The 18,280-nt window shown below is 34.1% G+C and overlaps 1 protein-coding gene across 1 annotated transcript; it reads left to right on the forward strand.

Moving 5' to 3' along the window:
* Nucleotides 1–3,149: 3,149 nt before the first annotated feature.
* Nucleotides 3,150–8,674, forward strand: LOC105273607 (forkhead box protein D1). Its single transcript, XM_011316140.1, has 3 exons — nucleotides 3,150–4,259; nucleotides 6,807–7,288; nucleotides 8,199–8,674. The coding sequence occupies exons 1-3, from the start codon at nucleotides 4,029–4,031 to the stop codon at nucleotides 8,638–8,640; spliced, it is 1,155 nt and encodes a 384-aa protein (XP_011314442.1). The 5' UTR covers nucleotides 3,150–4,028; the 3' UTR covers nucleotides 8,641–8,674.
* The last annotated feature ends 9,606 nt before the right edge of the window (nucleotides 8,675–18,280 follow it).

Below are 18,280 nucleotides of genomic sequence, written 5' to 3' on the forward strand. Positions count from 1 at the left end.
TATCGATACAAGTTAACAAGTTATTTATACTAGCACTTAAGTTCCGATATTTTTTTAATATATTTATCGGTGTGTGACCATGGATATTTAGAAATAGCGAATAAATGCAACTATTGATCAGTTATTTATTCGGGGATGCAAGTAATAACTCAAGTACGAGGTATATACACTGAAGGATTGAGAGGACTTCATTATTCGCATCGCATTTCGTCCGATTATATAGACTACTTCATAAATTTCTTATCATTGCACTGAGAGATATTTTTTTTTGATAACCGAAGATTTAGGAAATTACCAAGAGAATGCTTCTGGTGTGGAGTAAATCTTTTTTATGGAAAATAAATTATTCTCTGGGTGCAGGGAGAGCTTTCGAATACATTCAATCAAATAATGAAAGTAAATTAGATTTTTATCCATTTCACGAGACAAAAGAACTTGTTTATAAGTTCTATGACAAATTAGATGTTTCGAATCTCTTTTTCATGAGAATTTGTACAACAGCTATTAGGAGATATGAAATTATCTCATCTATATTAGTGTGGAATAACTACCGCAGGGCACTCTAAACAGAAATTAGTGATAAACGATATGGTTCAACACCGGCTGTGAAAGGCTTGGCGAAAATTGTATGGGCTATTCAAGAAAAGATGATGAAGTGAAGTGCAAGACTACCACTATTGTTGCAAGGTGCACGAAAACGACTATTCGCAATATATTTTATAATTTCAACTCTTGTACTGTGACTAGTCAAAAATTATATTCTAAAGATATTCATTTCTCCAAGTGTCCGGAGAATATCTATCAATCGATGAAATATCCTTTGATTTTATTGGAAAAATTGCAAAAGTCCATTTTTTGGAAAAGTCAAATGCCAATGAATTTTTCGTAAATTTTAATTAAGTTAAGTTAACGAATTATTTTATTCGAATGTCGATACACAGCGAAATAAATCTCAACCAAAATATCGTAAAAGTCACTAACAATTACAGCACAATTAGTGGATGGAGGGTGGAGTCGTCGGATTTTTAATGAATGAGGATAGTGGCCCAGGTAAAGAGTAATAGTGCCTCTAGAAAAAAAGTTGTAGCATTGACTAGTTTTGGAAATTGCACGTATGAGAATATTACATGGAAAAACTTTCAGCTGTTTGTAAGGGATTTTTTAAAATTTCTGTTGGAACTTTATACAGATAATTTTCATTCTATTGAACAATCCTGGGATGTCATTCAATTTATTATAATTTTTTGTACGAAGACGTTCTAAATTATTTATTCACAATAAAATCTCTTCAGTTTTTCCATTAATATTTTCCCTTTCGTATTTAATTAAATTGAAAATTAGCAATGAAAAATTATAACAATTTCGATAGAAATGAATAAAAATGTCTTCGACAAAGCTCCAAATTTTTCAATGAATTTTGTCATGCGTTTAGACAGAGAAAGTCGAGGGATGAAAAATTTTCTCCTTTTTCGAATCTCTGGAATTCTTTGATATCGACTTGTTAAAGAGTATAAAATACCCAATAGATAATCCAATTACATCGAAATGTTGGATTTATATAACGCACACATCTCGATGGCAAGGAATATCGAGTGAAGAAGAATACAATGTAAAAAATGATGAACCAAAGAAGAAAAATTACGAGAAATATATGATGATCGCACAATGTTCATTCTTGAATCATTGAAAAATCCTTGATCCCCAGAGAGTAGGTACTGCAGAATAATGTTCAATTGGGCATGGACGTGTCAGGTAACACCGAAGATGGCACAGCAAAAGGAGATGAAATAAAAAAATGGCGTGTAGAGGCTACCCGTTGTTTCCCCAATGCCTCTAATACTCCATAATGATCCCAAACTCTAATAACAAACCGACTTGTTCAAGGATCGGAAATTCAACGAGAACAAGGCGAAACGAGGCGAGCAACAATGCCCATCAGCAAGCCATTATGGTATTATAGGTGCACACCGGTTGAACCGTCAAATTACTGGATTGATCGATACCAACACCGTGCCTCCGTCCGCCCAACAGCACCAAACATCCAGGCCTTTCTTTATTACCAACTTTATAACTCCTTCCTCATCGTTGTAATCGACTCGAGGTGGAAGCAAGAGAATAAAATGGCGGTAACATAATCCATCCCAACATTTCTCGCAATTACTGCCTAAAATTTTCGATACCCGGTGCACAATTTTCTCCCATTTCAGTCGCAAAATCATCTTCAATTATCAAGTTAACATTTAATTATATGTGGTTGAAATCCATTTCAAATATAAACGGTCACTCAATTTTTTATTCATATTCTATCTTAGTATTGTTTCAATTAAACCGACCGGAAATTCAATTGCGTTTATAGTTATAGCTTTCATGGAATTAAATATTAGATAATTGAATTTATCTGATCAATTTTATAAATTGATTCATCATTCTTCTTCGAGATCCACAGAAATTTCTATTCGTTATGAATTACTTCAATTCAATAATAAAAATTGCACTTGATTCAAGGAATCATTACCGATATCATTTTGCATGATTTGTATAAATTTCCGGAAACCGCGAATGAGATGACGGTAAAAAAACCATTTTCAAATTTCATCAATAATTTTATTAAACAAAAAAGTTTTGATAAAACTCATAGCTGTAAATTCTCCCCCTGAATTCCATCAGCGGTTCCCCAGAAAATTATTTAAAAAAAAAAAAAAAAACGATAAGATATCGGGAATAACTCCCCAACCATAAATAATAATAAAAAAAAACTCCTTAAAAATAATCTCGGTAAACCGTATTTTTTAATGAAAAAATGGGAAAGTAAAATTTCGCGGAGGTTCCATTCGGAAGCAAAAGGAGTAGGCGGAGTCGGGAGGTACCTCCCACTGTGGAAAATAGAGTTTGCGATGTCTCAGCAGTTTTGAGTCGCTCAGGAATTCAGGATGGATAGGTCAGCCCACGTCGATTGCCCCGCCCACTTCCCGAGGAGCAGCGAATCAGAACGGCCCCACCCACTGGCGAACCCCCTCGAACGAAAAAAGGGGAAAGGAATAGTTCCAGACTGGAGGGAGAAAAATAGGACGGAAGAGAGCCGATGATGATGCGCAAACGCGAATGAACACCAACCCATCGAGTTGAGGTATCGATATAGTCTCTCGACCAGTTGAATCATACGGGTAGAAACACGACTTTTCCTTGCCAACGGAATTCCCCGGATATCGTGTTAATTGAGTGTCAATGAATTTTCCATCCTGCATTTTCCATGGATTTTCACATTTTTTTTTTCTCCCAAAATCGTTTTTTTTTGGAAATAAATTGTGAAATCAACGAATGACAACTGCATGAAGCACCAAGGGATTCCCTCCATTTTGGAGAACCTCAACTTTCTCTTCGGTATTAACAAGAAGATGACGTGTATTCAGTGGAAACCGGCGGTTAAGTGTCAGACAGGGGAGATAATAACACACAAGTGATGCGTTCAGATGTTCATGAGTTCAGATGTTCATTACTGTAGTCAGTGATAATTTTTCAAACAGTTTAAGTCTGAGGAAAAATTAAAACCTCCACGATACTCGGAAAATCACCAATTTCCGTTGATTTTCCATTAATTCTTTGAATCTAGTTTTTAATTTTACAATCGCTTTCCGCGCATTCCGGAAATTGCAGTTCAGAAGAAAAAATTGCTGCTCAATTGCAATGTTTTTTGTTTATTCCGCAATCGTAATTTGTGATTACGACAGGAGAGTCAGGGATTATGGTTTTTCGGTGGAATGATTTATCTGGGGAATGCGTGATATTGGGACTCTATGAGAAAATAATTGTTGAATAATTGACTTGACGACTGCAGACTCCACATTTAATTGAATAAAATCAGTTAGATGACAGATTATGAGTGAATGAACTCATAGTGGGAGGAGTCTACTTCGGCTGAAGTGAAATAGTTTTTTTCGATAATTTGAGGAGCTCCTGCAGACCTCGGCTAGCAGGAACCCATTATTTTATTTTATTTTTATTTTCTCAAAGTGAAGAATTAGATTTCGATGGAGAGAATGCCAAGACCATCGAGGGAATCTTACAATGGCGAGCAGAAGCCGCCATACTCTTATATATCACTGACAGCAATGGCGATATGGTCTTCGAGTGAGAAGATGCTGCCACTCGCCGAGATATATCGATTTATCGCTGACAGATTTCCCTATTATCGAAGGGACACCAGACGCTGGCAGAATTCACTCAGGCATAATCTCTCTTTCAATGATTGTTTCATCAAGGTCAGTCTCTATCTGAACACAAATATATTATTATAATAATAAATAAACTTCAGAGAACTAAATCTTTTTTTGAATTATTCCTCCAATTTAGCGGTTTTGATAATTATTAATAATTACTGAGTAATTATTTTTCACTCGACACATAAAAATAGAGAAAATATATTGATACTGGAAATTTTTGAATATTGAAAGATTAAAATTGAGTTTTGAATGAAAAAGTAGTACAATGAAAAATAGGAAAATTGAAAATTACTGATTAAACGGGAAAATTGTTATTGTTGAATTTATTATTATTAATTGAAAGGAAAAATTAATGCCTTAGTGGAGGGCGGAGATGGGAAGACCCGTATATTTACCGGTCATCACCAGTAATAAAATGTGATGTGCGTACTGAGGAAATTAATTTTATAAATTGGATATCTAAACCCGAAGTGCACAGTATAAAAATTGTCCTCTTGATAATGAATATTCAAAACGATTCTGTCGATTTGCGAAAATTTATTATCAATTCGTAAAAAAATTCCAAGGACATTACGATATTATGAAATTTGAGGGAATTTTCAAAATGCAAATAGACGGATGGTAATTTAAATAGAGTAATGACGGATGGGTAAATGGGTAAATGCCAACAAGACAGTTATTTCAGTGAGTTGTTCCTTGTACTGCATATGAATCTGCATTCATCAACATTAACTCTGCACATGCAGCATGCAGCATGAATTCCATTACCATTATACATAGGTTGACGATCACCTCCTGGGGAATGGGAAAATTATTGGTTAGAGGATGGTAACTCTATTGCCTGTCTATCGATTGCTTCTTTTTGCGTTGACATTTCTATTCATGGAAAATTCAAGTTACTCTTGGAATAAAAAAATTCATTGCCCAAGAGCCGAGTTCATCTCATCAATGTTTATGTTGCTATCTGTGGCATGATAAACCTGGCGTTAAATTATCTTGTCATTTTAATGAGATCGGCGCGCGTGAGTTTTCATCGGATCCGAGTGGATGTCCGACACGCGAACAAACTATTAAAAGATATTCATTCAATGGAGATTCCTGCCAATAATTCTCCTCGTTGTTCGTATCCAGTGTAAATATTTACAACATTTTTACACACGTTGACATTTTTTTTTTCGCGGATTCATTTCGCGGATCCATTCCGCGGAGAGTGCGTGATGTGTTTGATAAAATTTATTCGGATGTTCTCGTAGTTTTAACAGAATTACGGATCTTACGAAAATTAATTTGAATAATTAAAAATTGTGACTGGAGTCAAAATTATGTAACGCGGAGGAACAATTATCATTTTGCGCATTATTTTTACTTCAACTTCCTGGTTAAAAATTTGTAAATTGCTGTTACGTTTCGATAACGAAATATTAATTTTGTAAATATGTCTCGTCATGAATTATCTTTCTCAACGGCATTGTAAAAATGATAAAATCTAGTTTATGGACTGAGCTCTATTCTCCTTTATCTCAGAAACTTCTGTTTTGAAACTTGTGATTAAAATTTTTCGTAACGTCAATAAACTCTTTCTCCCGTTGTTTATAATATAAAAATTACCCATTTTCAACAAGAAAATGGGAATTTTCTATTTATTTTACAACGCGCGATATATTCTCAACACCATACGGAATATGTAATAGCTGTACATCGGGAAGGAGAGTTGAATCACGTGCGGTTAATTGGAAAATGAGTAATAAACGTCGAGTAAAGGCACCAGGGGTAGTACCTGGAAGTCACGGGGATATACAACAAGATAGACAGATCAAAGCGATCCTCGTCTAAATATAACTCGATATCAGTGTCTAGATGTCGAAAAGTTCTCCCCTGGTAGAAACAAGTTTAGTTCATGAGAAGTTGATCGTCTGTGTGTACTAGTCTGTCACAAGTTCTTTTTCTTTTTCTATTTATTATTTACATTACACTATGTTTCAATTAAATTTCATTAAATTCTGTTCAATCCATTCTTTTCTCTCGATTTTTATCAACTTGAATTTTTATTTCGGAAATCATTCCATCCTTTCCATTTTAATTATATCTCATGGAAAATTCAAACGACTTCAGGAATTATTATGCATATCAATTTAATTTTTGCAATTTCATTTTTCCCCAATTATTTTTATATTAATGTTTTTTGAAAAAATCTATGAGCATTCCTGCACTGAGAGAAATATTCAATAAAAATTAGGTGTATTTTCCGTAATTCTGGAGCGAAATGTGGTTGTCGGAAATTTTACGGAACTGTCACGTAATTTTTATCTAAAGTCACGGAATTTTTCCGCGGTGTTCCGTAATTTTTAGCTGAATTATCGGTGAAAAATAACGATACCGTCACTTAAATTTTTCGAATCAACTCCGTAATCGGTAAGTGAACTGAAAATTCCGTAATTTTTACTAAATATTTCTCTCCGTGTGTCATTCCGAGCATTCTCAATGTGGGAATTTTATTTTTATTGACACTTCGCTATTATTAATTGGATTTAAAATTCTAAATAGCTTTCAATCAATAAAAAATAGAATAATAATGATTGATGGCAGGTGCCGAGGAATCCTCACACCCCAGGTAAAGGCGCATATTGGGCGCTCCATCCAGCAGCATTATCAATGTTCGAGAATGGTTCCTACCTTCGACGCAGAAAACGATTCAAATTACCGAAGGAAGCCAAAGAAGAGAGTCAAGCATTGGCAGAGACAACAGCAAGATTGGCAGCGAGTAGCTCATGCTCATTATCTGATTGTCACGCCACCCCCTATTACTCCCACCTGCATCAGGACCAGACGATAGCTCTGACTCAGCAGCAACTCGATTTTCTTAATTTAACATCTGGATTGACCTCCATCTCCAAAGATATCATCCCTGAACGACAATCAGAGGTGCTTTATGGGTCATCTGAGCGGAGAAATTCATCGCCTGAACGGAAACTATCATCAAAAAAGTTGAAACCTCTAGGTGGAGTATCCAAGTCATTCAACATAGAGAGCATAATCGAAACAACAAGCTCGAATGAGCAACGATCCAGGTAACCCCTACTTTTCTTAACAACCAGGTTGTGTATGAAAAATGAATGCACCTACTGGACGGTTTCATGCATGAATATTAGGGAAATGCGTGGAACGTGAACAACTGTCTTGGCTAGATATATTTGTCATCGCTGTTTAACGAACAGCTTTAGTCGTTGGAAACAGAAATTAAATGACTTGTAGATTTTCTTCTCTTCCAAATCGAGGTGTCGAATCGGTTATTCAATTGCAGGCAAGCTGTACGTTTTTCCTGATTTTCCCTTAATTTCCAGAAGAAAATAGAATTTTACCGATAATTCCGAATATTTAATTACGTCACGTCAATTAATTTCGGAGGAATGCAACAATAAAAAATTATTAAAATTAAAATAATTAAAATTGAAGTTAAAAACGTACACAGAGAGAAATATTTAGTAAAAATTACGGAACTTTCAGTTCACTTACCGATTACGGAGTTGATTCGACAAATTTAAGTGACAGTATTGTTATTTTTCACTGACAATTCCGATAAAAATTACGGAACACCGCGGAAAAATTCCGTGACTTTAGATAAAAATTACGTGACAGTTCCGTAAAATTTCCGACCACCACATTTCGCTCCAGAATTACGGAAAATACACGTAATTTTTATTGAATATTTCTCTCAGTGTATAACAATGTAAAATTATGAAAAAATCAATTTGTTCAATCGTATTAATGACAACAATTATCAATACAAATACCAATACGAATAGTTTATATTCCTGAAATAATTTCATCCACTCGAAATTTTATTACTAAATCATTAGAACGGAAATTACAAAAACCGGAAAGAAAATATTCAGAATGTAGAAAAGATATAGTAGAAAGGAATTATAATGTAAAAAATAAAAAAATAATCATTAACAATTGAATAATTTGTAATTGTAGAACTACTGACGTGAGTGTTTCGAGTGGTGAGATATCGTCGCAGAATGTGATGCCCTGGACAGGAAGTGGTCTCCTGTACCCTTTGACGAATCCCCTGACGACGTACCCCCTGCACTTCCATCAAGCAGCAGCAGTTTATGCAACAGCCCTGGCAACAGCCAACCTTTTTGCCAGCTACCCAGCCCTGCAGACATCAAAAATTCACCCTGAGAGCAGCTCATCGCCATCCCTATCCTCGATTTATGGACTCCAGCCCAATCTATTCCGCACAGATCCAATCTTCAACTTCACTGGTCTCCAAGGGAGTGATTTTCCATCACCAGGGATCAGTCTTCCAGCACTACCACCACCACTCCCAAGATTACCCAATATTGATAATTCTCGATTGGAAATCGGTGAAATCAGTTACTCGGATCCCTGCAACGACTTGACTCCCACCTGAGAGAATGTGATCATCGATAGACTGAATAAAAGAAAATGAGAGAAGGCATCGTGTCGTTATTTTTTATTTTACGTCTTTCCTCTAGTCGTACTCTTCAGGAATAGAATGCAATCCTAGGATTTAAATTTTTTCACTCAATGCCATTGTAATATCTCGATATCACGAGAACTTCGATATTTTGTAGAGATTGGAATTCAATTTATTGAATTATTCAATTGCTGGTAGATTTTTTGATTCATTTTTTCATTAATTTTCTCATTTTCTCAACCACAAGAATATCCTAATTACTCTTAATTAATCAATCATAATGCACTTGTGAAATTATTTCTATTTTGTCGTTCCACATTTGTGATTTTATTTTTATTTAATTACAATTTTTTTCAGCTTCTTGGATTTTATTTCCATTTTTATTTATAATTTTCCATTTTTATTCAACACTGTATACGATATTGTTTATTGATTATTAATCACGATAGAAGTATTTTGTGGAAATTTTTTGGAAAGTTCAAAATCCACTCTGACTTTATTTTTATTCCTGAACTTTCCCACCAAGTGTTGAGAGCGGTTTTCAAATTATTCCTAATTATTCAATCGCCATAATCAGCAGAAGTTGAAGAAGTTAAAAATCCGTGGAGTACCTCCAATACCTCATTCCCTTTTTTTTTCCCACTGGATACAACCAACTAATTTGCTGCATAAACTCGCTCATATTTCGGCATCACCATTTTCGTCTCTCACGACTCATTACTGCATTTGCTTTTCAATTACGCCAGTGATTTGCATGGAGAGACGCCAATAAACACCAGAATAATTGATCCCTTCGCCAAAAAAAAAGCGACAAATGTCAATTTTCTCCAATTCCAAAAGTGAAAATTATTCGCCAATAATTCGAGAGCCGAGAGTGCAATTTAATAAATGACCAGAGAAACAGTCCCAATACTAATTCCATCGATAAAATTTTAATTACGAATTTTTACTCCTCCGGATCGTAAAAATGCGAGTGAAATAAAAAAATAATGATATTATTTATAAATACTGCGCATGTCGAGATTTAGTGTACGGAGGAACAAGTATAACGCGATATCAATTATCGTTACCCAGTGGTTGAAACCATCGAACTGGTAAAATCGTAAAACTTGAATATTCCTTATAAACTCGCGCTATAAACTCAAGTTTTATTTTTCACAGCAATAATTTTTCTCGGCGAAACGTCTCGGATGGTTTCATACATTGAGCATTAAAAATGCAACTGTTACAACTTCAGCACAAATCTTGACATTAGTTTCACCATTGGAGTTTAACGCGATGCAGACAAAAATAAAAAGATATTAAACAGCAAAGTGATAAACTAAAAGATTTAATTTTCCATGAAAATGAATTCTTCCGCACTGCCTATCTATTCTAAAATTTCCAACAACAATTTGCAACAGTGCAAATGTCTCAAACATTTCCCTGAATAGTTGGTAGTAAACGGAAACATATCTGTTTCTGGAATTGTAGCGGTCATCTTCGGTATTGCTATATATTTACAATGCTTTCTGTTGAATAAGCTAGGTTGAAGATGAAAAATAAAGAGTATACATGGAGTAGGAGTCTCTTCCAGGCTTCCGTGAATGATGACTTCGAGGAAGCCACCTCGGCTTCTTATTTTATTAAAACGTGGGAAAAGTATATGATGACTGACTTTATGTCACGGTTTTCAACGGCTAATTCCTAGGCTATTTCATTTTCTGTCTCCACCACGTGACAGTAAATACTGTAATTAATTCTGCTACTGTTATGGTACTGGGATCATGAAAAATGGGTACTAATTGCCAGGCAGTTGAGGGCTCAAGCAGTTTCTCATATTTTTATCCTAATCACGCACGCATTTATATTTGTACGGAAGTAGTACTGAGGATTACTGCGAAAACTAAATAATTAATTCATTAAAACCCAGTTAATTAAAGAAACATTTGGCAAAAATTACACATCCATTTTGCGCTCTTTGCCAACAACATTGTGATTGTTATTATTACTGTAATTATGGTTTTATCGTTTGATCGATTTATTATAATTTTTATGGCCCTGTCCCTGTAAACAAATTAATTCCAATAAATAAAATATTCAACAAATATTACAATAGTTTAGTGCAATCGCAATAATTCAAGAAAAAATTGACGATATCCAAAATTAATTTGATTATTCATAAATTACATATTTTCTGATTTTTATTACAATTTCAGGATCAATTGTTGTGAATTCTCTGTAAATAATTAAATAATTAAAATGAGTAAAAATAGTAAGTGAGTAAAAGAGGGAGAAAAAGGTGGAGATGAGGTCTTACATAAAAATTAAAGTAACAACGAAATTGTTGGCCATGGTGGAGCGGTAAATTGAGTGGACAAAAAGTTGTCGAGGAAATGCTGGAGTGGATGAGGAAAAGAGAGAAAAATCGGAGGAAATGGGAGAGAATGAGAGGGAATTATGGGGAAGGAGGGGGAGGGAGGGTGGCGATGGGGTGAGTGAAGGGACAGAAGAAGGAACGCAATATCTATTAAATTATTCACAGCCAGTTACCAGCTCGTCAGTGAGACCCGCCTCCTCTGAGTTTTTGCTCGAGTTCTAAGGTTGTCCCTTCCAAGGGTCCTTTTAACTCGTTTTCAGGGGACTAATATGGCTACGGGATTTATACCTTCGTTAATCGCATGGAAACATTACAAACTGAAAGAGAAGATTCTACCATGAAACCTTGGTCAATTAATTCTAGTCAAATTGTAGTGATCATTAGAAAAAATAATTATTGAGGATTGAAAATTTGAGAGCTTCTGTGATACTTCAAATTTAAATTCGTAATTTCGAGGTGATTAAGGAAATTAATTATTTTTTTGAAGGTCTTTTTCCGTTTTTTATTTGAAAATTATTATTTACGATTTTATCATTTTGATTATTATTGTGGGAGATATTTTTTTTTGTTGAAATTCTGGTAAACATTTGCAGTGGGATTAATTAATAAATGGAAATATGACATTTTCATTAATATTTGAAATTATTTATCCAGTTTCCAAATGTTTTTTGACCTGAAAGCAAATTTAAAAAATGTTGGATTTCTCACTGTGGAATTCTCGAGTTTAAAATTCTCGAGTTTAAAATTCTCGAGTTTAAAATTCCTATCAATAAAAAACAGTCACTGTAAAAATAAAAAGTTTTTATCCTGTGTTTGAATTTCAATTTCAATTTTCTCCCACTTCAATATACGAATGATCAATATACTGTTCGATATTGAATCGGCGAAACCACGAATTGAATTGGAAAACTCACAATCCATATAATGACCATTTCATATCGTTCGACAGGCCATGGGATGAGGGACAAAAGCCCCTTGTCCAATGCCGACGCTTTTTGTTACATTGAATCCAAAACTGTTGAACCGTAAAAACGACACGATCGTGGTAGCTTCTCGCCTACCGATCACTAATTCGACGCCGGAGGTATCGACTTGAAATAAAAGGTACCTGATAACAAAAAAAAAATACATATTTGATGGGAAATAAAAAAGGGAGAGCTGCGTGGGAGCTAGTGGTTGGCGTCGATGTGGCTTTCTCAGATACACAAAGAAAAACTCAGTAACAAATTTTACAACAAATTTTTACCCCAACAAAAATTGTAACTTCATTATGAAAACTCCTCTCGAAATTTCAATATCAAATTAAAGTTCAATAGATTAAAAATCCAGGGAAATTACTGATTGCATTTTCAATTCCAATTTCATTATCAAAAATGACTTGAATATTTTTATAAAAATAATCAACGATTCCTCTGACTTCTATGAACTCCATGATTCCCAAAAAAACCCGAATGACTGCCCCCTTATCAGATTTTCCCCGCCAGTTTGAAAATTCACCTTAGAGACTTTCCAAAGAGAAGAAAACAAAAAAAATAAATTCAATCTCCTGAAGTGATAAATTCTCCTGGAAGGTGTAAGAAAATGACGGTCATTAGCAATGAGGCAGCTGATTCCACCTAGCAATTGCATCTGAACCCGTCTGAATAATCCCCCCTAATGACGATTCCCCCCTCCAAAACTCATCATTTGTAATCCTCAGAAATTTCAACATTTTGACAGATTAATTCGCACGTTTCACCTGTAATTGTGACATTAATTCAATCGAGCCGACAAGTCAGAGGCACCGGTTGATTGCACACCCGTTGGCATATTCCATTCGTCTTCGTACAGAGGGACACGTTTTTCTATTACGATAATCCTTTGAAAAAGGGTGAATAAAACACGTGTAAAGTAACCTGTGGTGCCTGGAATGATCCTGATGGTTTCCCCCATGAGGCCACGAGGAACATATATTTCAAAAGTTAAATTGAAGCTGCGAATGGTTGTTTCGGGGACAGGATATATAAACCCGAATACACAAAACCACTGAAAAGGGATAAGGATAAAAGATGGTGAAGAGTCCAGTGGTGGAACGATGGCGGTTGTTCATTTAGCAATTCGCCACGCGCACGGCTAGCCCCCGGCATATATCCTTTATATATCCTTTATATATGTACCTAAACCTATTCAACATCGGACCACACCATCATAAACATATAAGTCATATAAACATATAATGTATATATTGGATATACCCAATGGTTCACACTATTTTTTACATCTATAAATTTTATTATCCCCTCTTGTAGATTTTCGACTAGCTTTATCCAATCGCCACTCCGCCTAATTCTGTCTGCTCATTTTAATGTTCCACTTTATTCCTGTCAATTCTATTCCCAAGTGTAAAAAATTATTCTCATTTTAGTATTACAATTTATTATTCTTATTTCGTGGGTAAATACCAGTCTTGTGGTGAGATACGTTGTGGATAGTCTCGAGATATTTCCGTCATTATGACATCAGTCTGTTCATGGAGAGAGGTATTTAACGGAAATTATGGAACTTTCAGTTTGTTTATCCATTATGAAAACGACTTGAACAATTTAAATAACGGAATATTTTTCGAAATTTTCCAAAAATTTTTTGGAAAACTTTTCAGAAAATTTTTCTTTTGAAACAACAAAAAATCGGGAAACAAAACAATTGTAATTTTGGAAAATGTTTGAAAAATAGTTTCGGAAATTTTTTTTTATAATTTTCTAGAAATTTTTGCGAATATAATTTTTTCTTTTAATTATACTGTTGTTTCTTACTTTTTTGATTTTGGAGATTAGGTGTAGATGATCTCGAGGGAGAAAGACATCCAGCGACTTCCGGTCATCCTAAGAAATCCACGATAACAAGCCGAGAGAGGGAAAGCCAATTGACTTTATTTCTTTTTGGCGACAATTTAGTGTCGGGTGAGATTGTATGGGAGAAATAATATTCGAGACCACCTGAGTCGATGCCAACTCGTGTCCCAAGTGTTTGTGGTGTTTTTGCGGCGACAATGACGAGGGATTTTTATTTTGGTTGAATTTCTTCTTTCGTGTCTTTACCCGAACTTGAGATTGAATTTTTGAATTCCTCTGGTTTCCTCCTTCAGGTTTTCATTAAATGTTATATGATTACACCATTTCAATTTGAAGAATATTTATTCATTTATTTATTCATTCACCTATTTATCCTCACGATTTCATAATTCAACGAGAATTCATTCTTTTTAATATTCGAAAAATTTGTTTTTCTCAATTTTAATACTAGACTCACAGAATTTTGATATTCGCATTGTTTTTCATTTGTTAATTATTTATCTTTTGACAATTGATTGTTTTTTGGGGGTGACCAAACGAGGAAATTCTTTTAAGGAAGTCATTTGATTATACGATTAATTAATGTGAAATAATGAGCATAAGATCAAAAATGCCAAAAAGCTCTAAGAATGTTTCTTACGAATATCAATTGAAAAATCGGTACACTGAGAGAAATATTCAATAAAAATTACGTGTATTTTCCGTAATTCTGGAGCGAAATGTGGTTGTCGAAAATTTTACGGAACTGTCACGTAATTTTTATCTAAAGTCACGGAATTTTTCCGCGGTGTTCCGTAATTTTTATCTGAATTATCGGTGAAAAATAACGATACCGTCACTTGAATTTTTCAAATCAACTCCGTAATCGGTAAGTGAACTGAAAGTTCCGTAATTTTTACTAAATATTTCTCTCCGTGTAGACGGAAAAAATATCCCCGGAAAAAATAGCCCACACACCCAAAACGTGTTAAAACCCACCCAATTTGATAGACCATAGGAAAATTAGAGTCCCCGAAAAAATAGACAACGAAAAAAATAATTAAATTAAAAAATAATTAAATTAAAAAATAATTAAATTAAAAAATAATTAAATTGAGCGAGTTTTAACACTTTTGAATGTGTGGGATATTTTTTCCCTGGGATATTTTTTCCGGGATTCGAAAAATCTTTGACCTCAAGAGAAAATATCGTTATGATCGAGGATAACTGTAGGATTAAGGGATTTTTCCTGGAAGTAAATATTTTTCCGCTGTGTGGGAAATAGTAAATTGTTGAGTCTGTCAGATGAAGTGGATCAATCAATTAACCACAGTTTTGCGGATGAGCGCACGCGCTTGGTGCTGGGCAGGCCCTAAAACGAAATGGTTAATAAAAAAAAAACAGTGGAAAACACGGTTGAACATCGAGATACCGAGTATCGGCCCGAGCGTATCCGTTGCTAAATCCAATTCTCACCGCTAAAGAAAATCATTAAGCTTTTTGCCAAGGAGGATGATACCCCGAATACGAATCAATTCGACTGAACCCATTAAAATTAATCCAATTATTGTTATATCGTCTTCAATGGAATGGGATTCATATATTAATTATATATTTATCATATACGCACATATATTTTTCATGTACTTAAATCCAAATATATTTTTATATTTTATTTTTTCATATTTTATATTTCTATATTTTATATTTTTATAAAATATAAAAATAAAAATAATATAATGATTTTTATATCTTATATTTTTATAAAATATAAAAATAAAAATAATATAATGATTTTTATATTTTTATATTTTTATCCAAAAAATGTTCTAAAAATGTTTGAAAAATGGAGTTTTTTATTAACAATTTTTGTTGTCCCGTAAAAAACATTTTCATAACAAATTTAGTTCAGTCCACTTGGATCCTATTGGACAAATGGTTATTTCAATTGTTTAAAATTCCAACAGATAGAATAACGATGACCCAAACAATACCAATTTCTACCCACATGCCTCCATAACACCTTTTTTTCGAAATTCTTCTCGGTACATCGACACGAAAGTGAATAAATTAATAATCAAAACCGAGTGAATTACACTGCAGCATGCCAGTGGATATTCACACGAATGCACAGACACATGAAAAAAAATATGAAATAAAAAAATGAACCGTAGGAATAAACACGCCCATGGCAGCTCTAATCAACGCACCGATAACGATCTCAAGAGTTGCTTAGTCCCAGTGTATATATTAAACTATTTAAACTCCTCATATACGTACGTGCACACTCAACCGATTATTTGCATTCGCTCATTTTTATCCATACGCTGGATTACATCCACAGACTCTCGTAAGTGAACACACGTTTACACGATTTAATACTTTAACCAATACACACAACAACCATCTGGAGGCGCGCCGCTAATTTAGTGCCACCAAACATGCACATTATTTGCATAATTACATGGCTCGATAAACACTCATTTCTGTTTTCCTCGGTGACTATTTTACATTGATTCCACGTATTTTTTATTTTCTATTATTTTTTTTCAAAAAATCACTAAGTGGGCAAGGGAAAAACGTTTGAAATATCAGCGTCCTCCCGCGTGGTAACCATTTGAGTAATTTTACTCGGGTTCGTATAATAGATTTGATCTTTTCGTAGTGCAATGCAGTCATCGGTAACAATGGAAAGTCCACCGTGATTTATGCCTGTCTACGATGAAATTACTTATCGAGCAATTAGATTTTTTTATTCGATCCTGTGTGACCAATGCAAAATTCTATAGTCGATTGAATGATGTGGGGTTAGTTAATGATTGAGAAATCATTTCGATTTGTTGAAAAATCATTGAATTGAATGAATGAATTATCGATTTTTAATTGAGATTATCAATACTCTTTCATTGGTGGCAGTCAATTTTCGTAATAATTACTATTAAAGAAATTTGATTCATTTTTTATCAATGGTAAATAAATTGTAATAATAAAATATAATTTAATCATTAGAAAAACTCATTAAAATGAGATTTTGAACGAGGAATACATGCCCTTTGTCCCGCATTTATTTACAGTCAGTCTTTGATGTTAAATAATAAAATAAAAAATGGTGAAACTCATTTCCATAATAAATAGCGTGCGCTCGTTTATCAATGCCTAAAAACGGCATTGAAAATTCCAAAAATGGCGCAATTCAATAAATAAAAAAATTTATTAAAATGATATTGTGATAAAAGACTGAGTCCCCTTTGTTCTGCATTTATTTACGGTCTCGTTTGGGTGTTGCATGCGATGGTACCCATAGGTTGATTGTAGTGTCTGTGAGGTGTCTTGATTAATTACCCCGGTGAGGCTCGAAGTGGAAGGATAAAAAGGGTTTAACATTAAAGAGAAGGAGAGTAGGTACAAAATGAAACGAGGGGGATGTTATGGAAGTGAGAAAAGACAAATTATTGTATCTGACGTGGACGACATTGGCTCACGGTATGGGGCGTCAACCAGAAAAAGAGCCTCTAAATGCGTTGGGAATAACGAGGTTCGTGTCATCTGCAGGGAAAAAATAAGTTACACTGAAGAATTCAGTTGATATTACATAATTAATTGAGTTAAACTTTTTTCCACTTGTCCTAAATTTGTTGAATCTGAAGAAATCAAAAATAAAAAATAAGATTAAAATGGAAGATAACACTTTTTACCATTTTATCTGATAAGAAAAAAACCTTACTCGACAATTTTTTTTTATTGTTGTAATTATTATTCTAATTGTGCGGAGGTTCGTGTCATCTGCAGGAAAAAAATAAGTTACACTAAAAAATTCAGTTGATATTACATAATTAATTGAGTTAAACTTTTTTCCACTTGTCCTAAATTTATTGAATCTGAAGACATCAAAAATAAAAAATAAGATTAAAATGGAAGATAACACTTTTTACCATTTTATCTGATAAGAAAAAACCTTTTTCGGCATTTTTTTTAATTGTTGTATTTATTATTCTAATTGTTCGGTAATGATATTAAAATTTTTAATGAGAGTGTTTCAGGAATTTTCTGTTTGTGTCGTGGATTTAGGTGATCAGAATGGAGTCCAGCACCTCGAGAAACAAGAGTGCTGTGATAATGAGGCTGATAATAATAGACGAGTGACCATTCGCGTTATACGCTCCTTGCGCCACCGTTACTTTTAACATTATATGCCTCGGTGCGAAACCTCCGCTTTCGATGAGCACGTTTCGCATCTGTTGGCTAATCTCGCTGGAAACATAAACTTGTTTACCACTGGACCTCTGCATTGACATTATTTTTTCACGCATTGAAAATCTAATGAATTAAAAGCACGGAGATAATAAATATTTAAAAAAACGGTACATTTCACGTAATTTTTTGTTTTTTTTATCCGAAAGATTCAGAAAATTTTTGGGCCTGCCAAGTAAGATTGGTCCCAATT

This window comes from Fopius arisanus, unplaced genomic scaffold, assembly GCF_000806365.1.
Source record: "Fopius arisanus strain USDA-PBARC FA_bdor unplaced genomic scaffold, ASM80636v1 scaffold00006, whole genome shotgun sequence".
NCBI lineage: Eukaryota > Metazoa > Arthropoda > Insecta > Hymenoptera > Braconidae > Fopius > Fopius arisanus.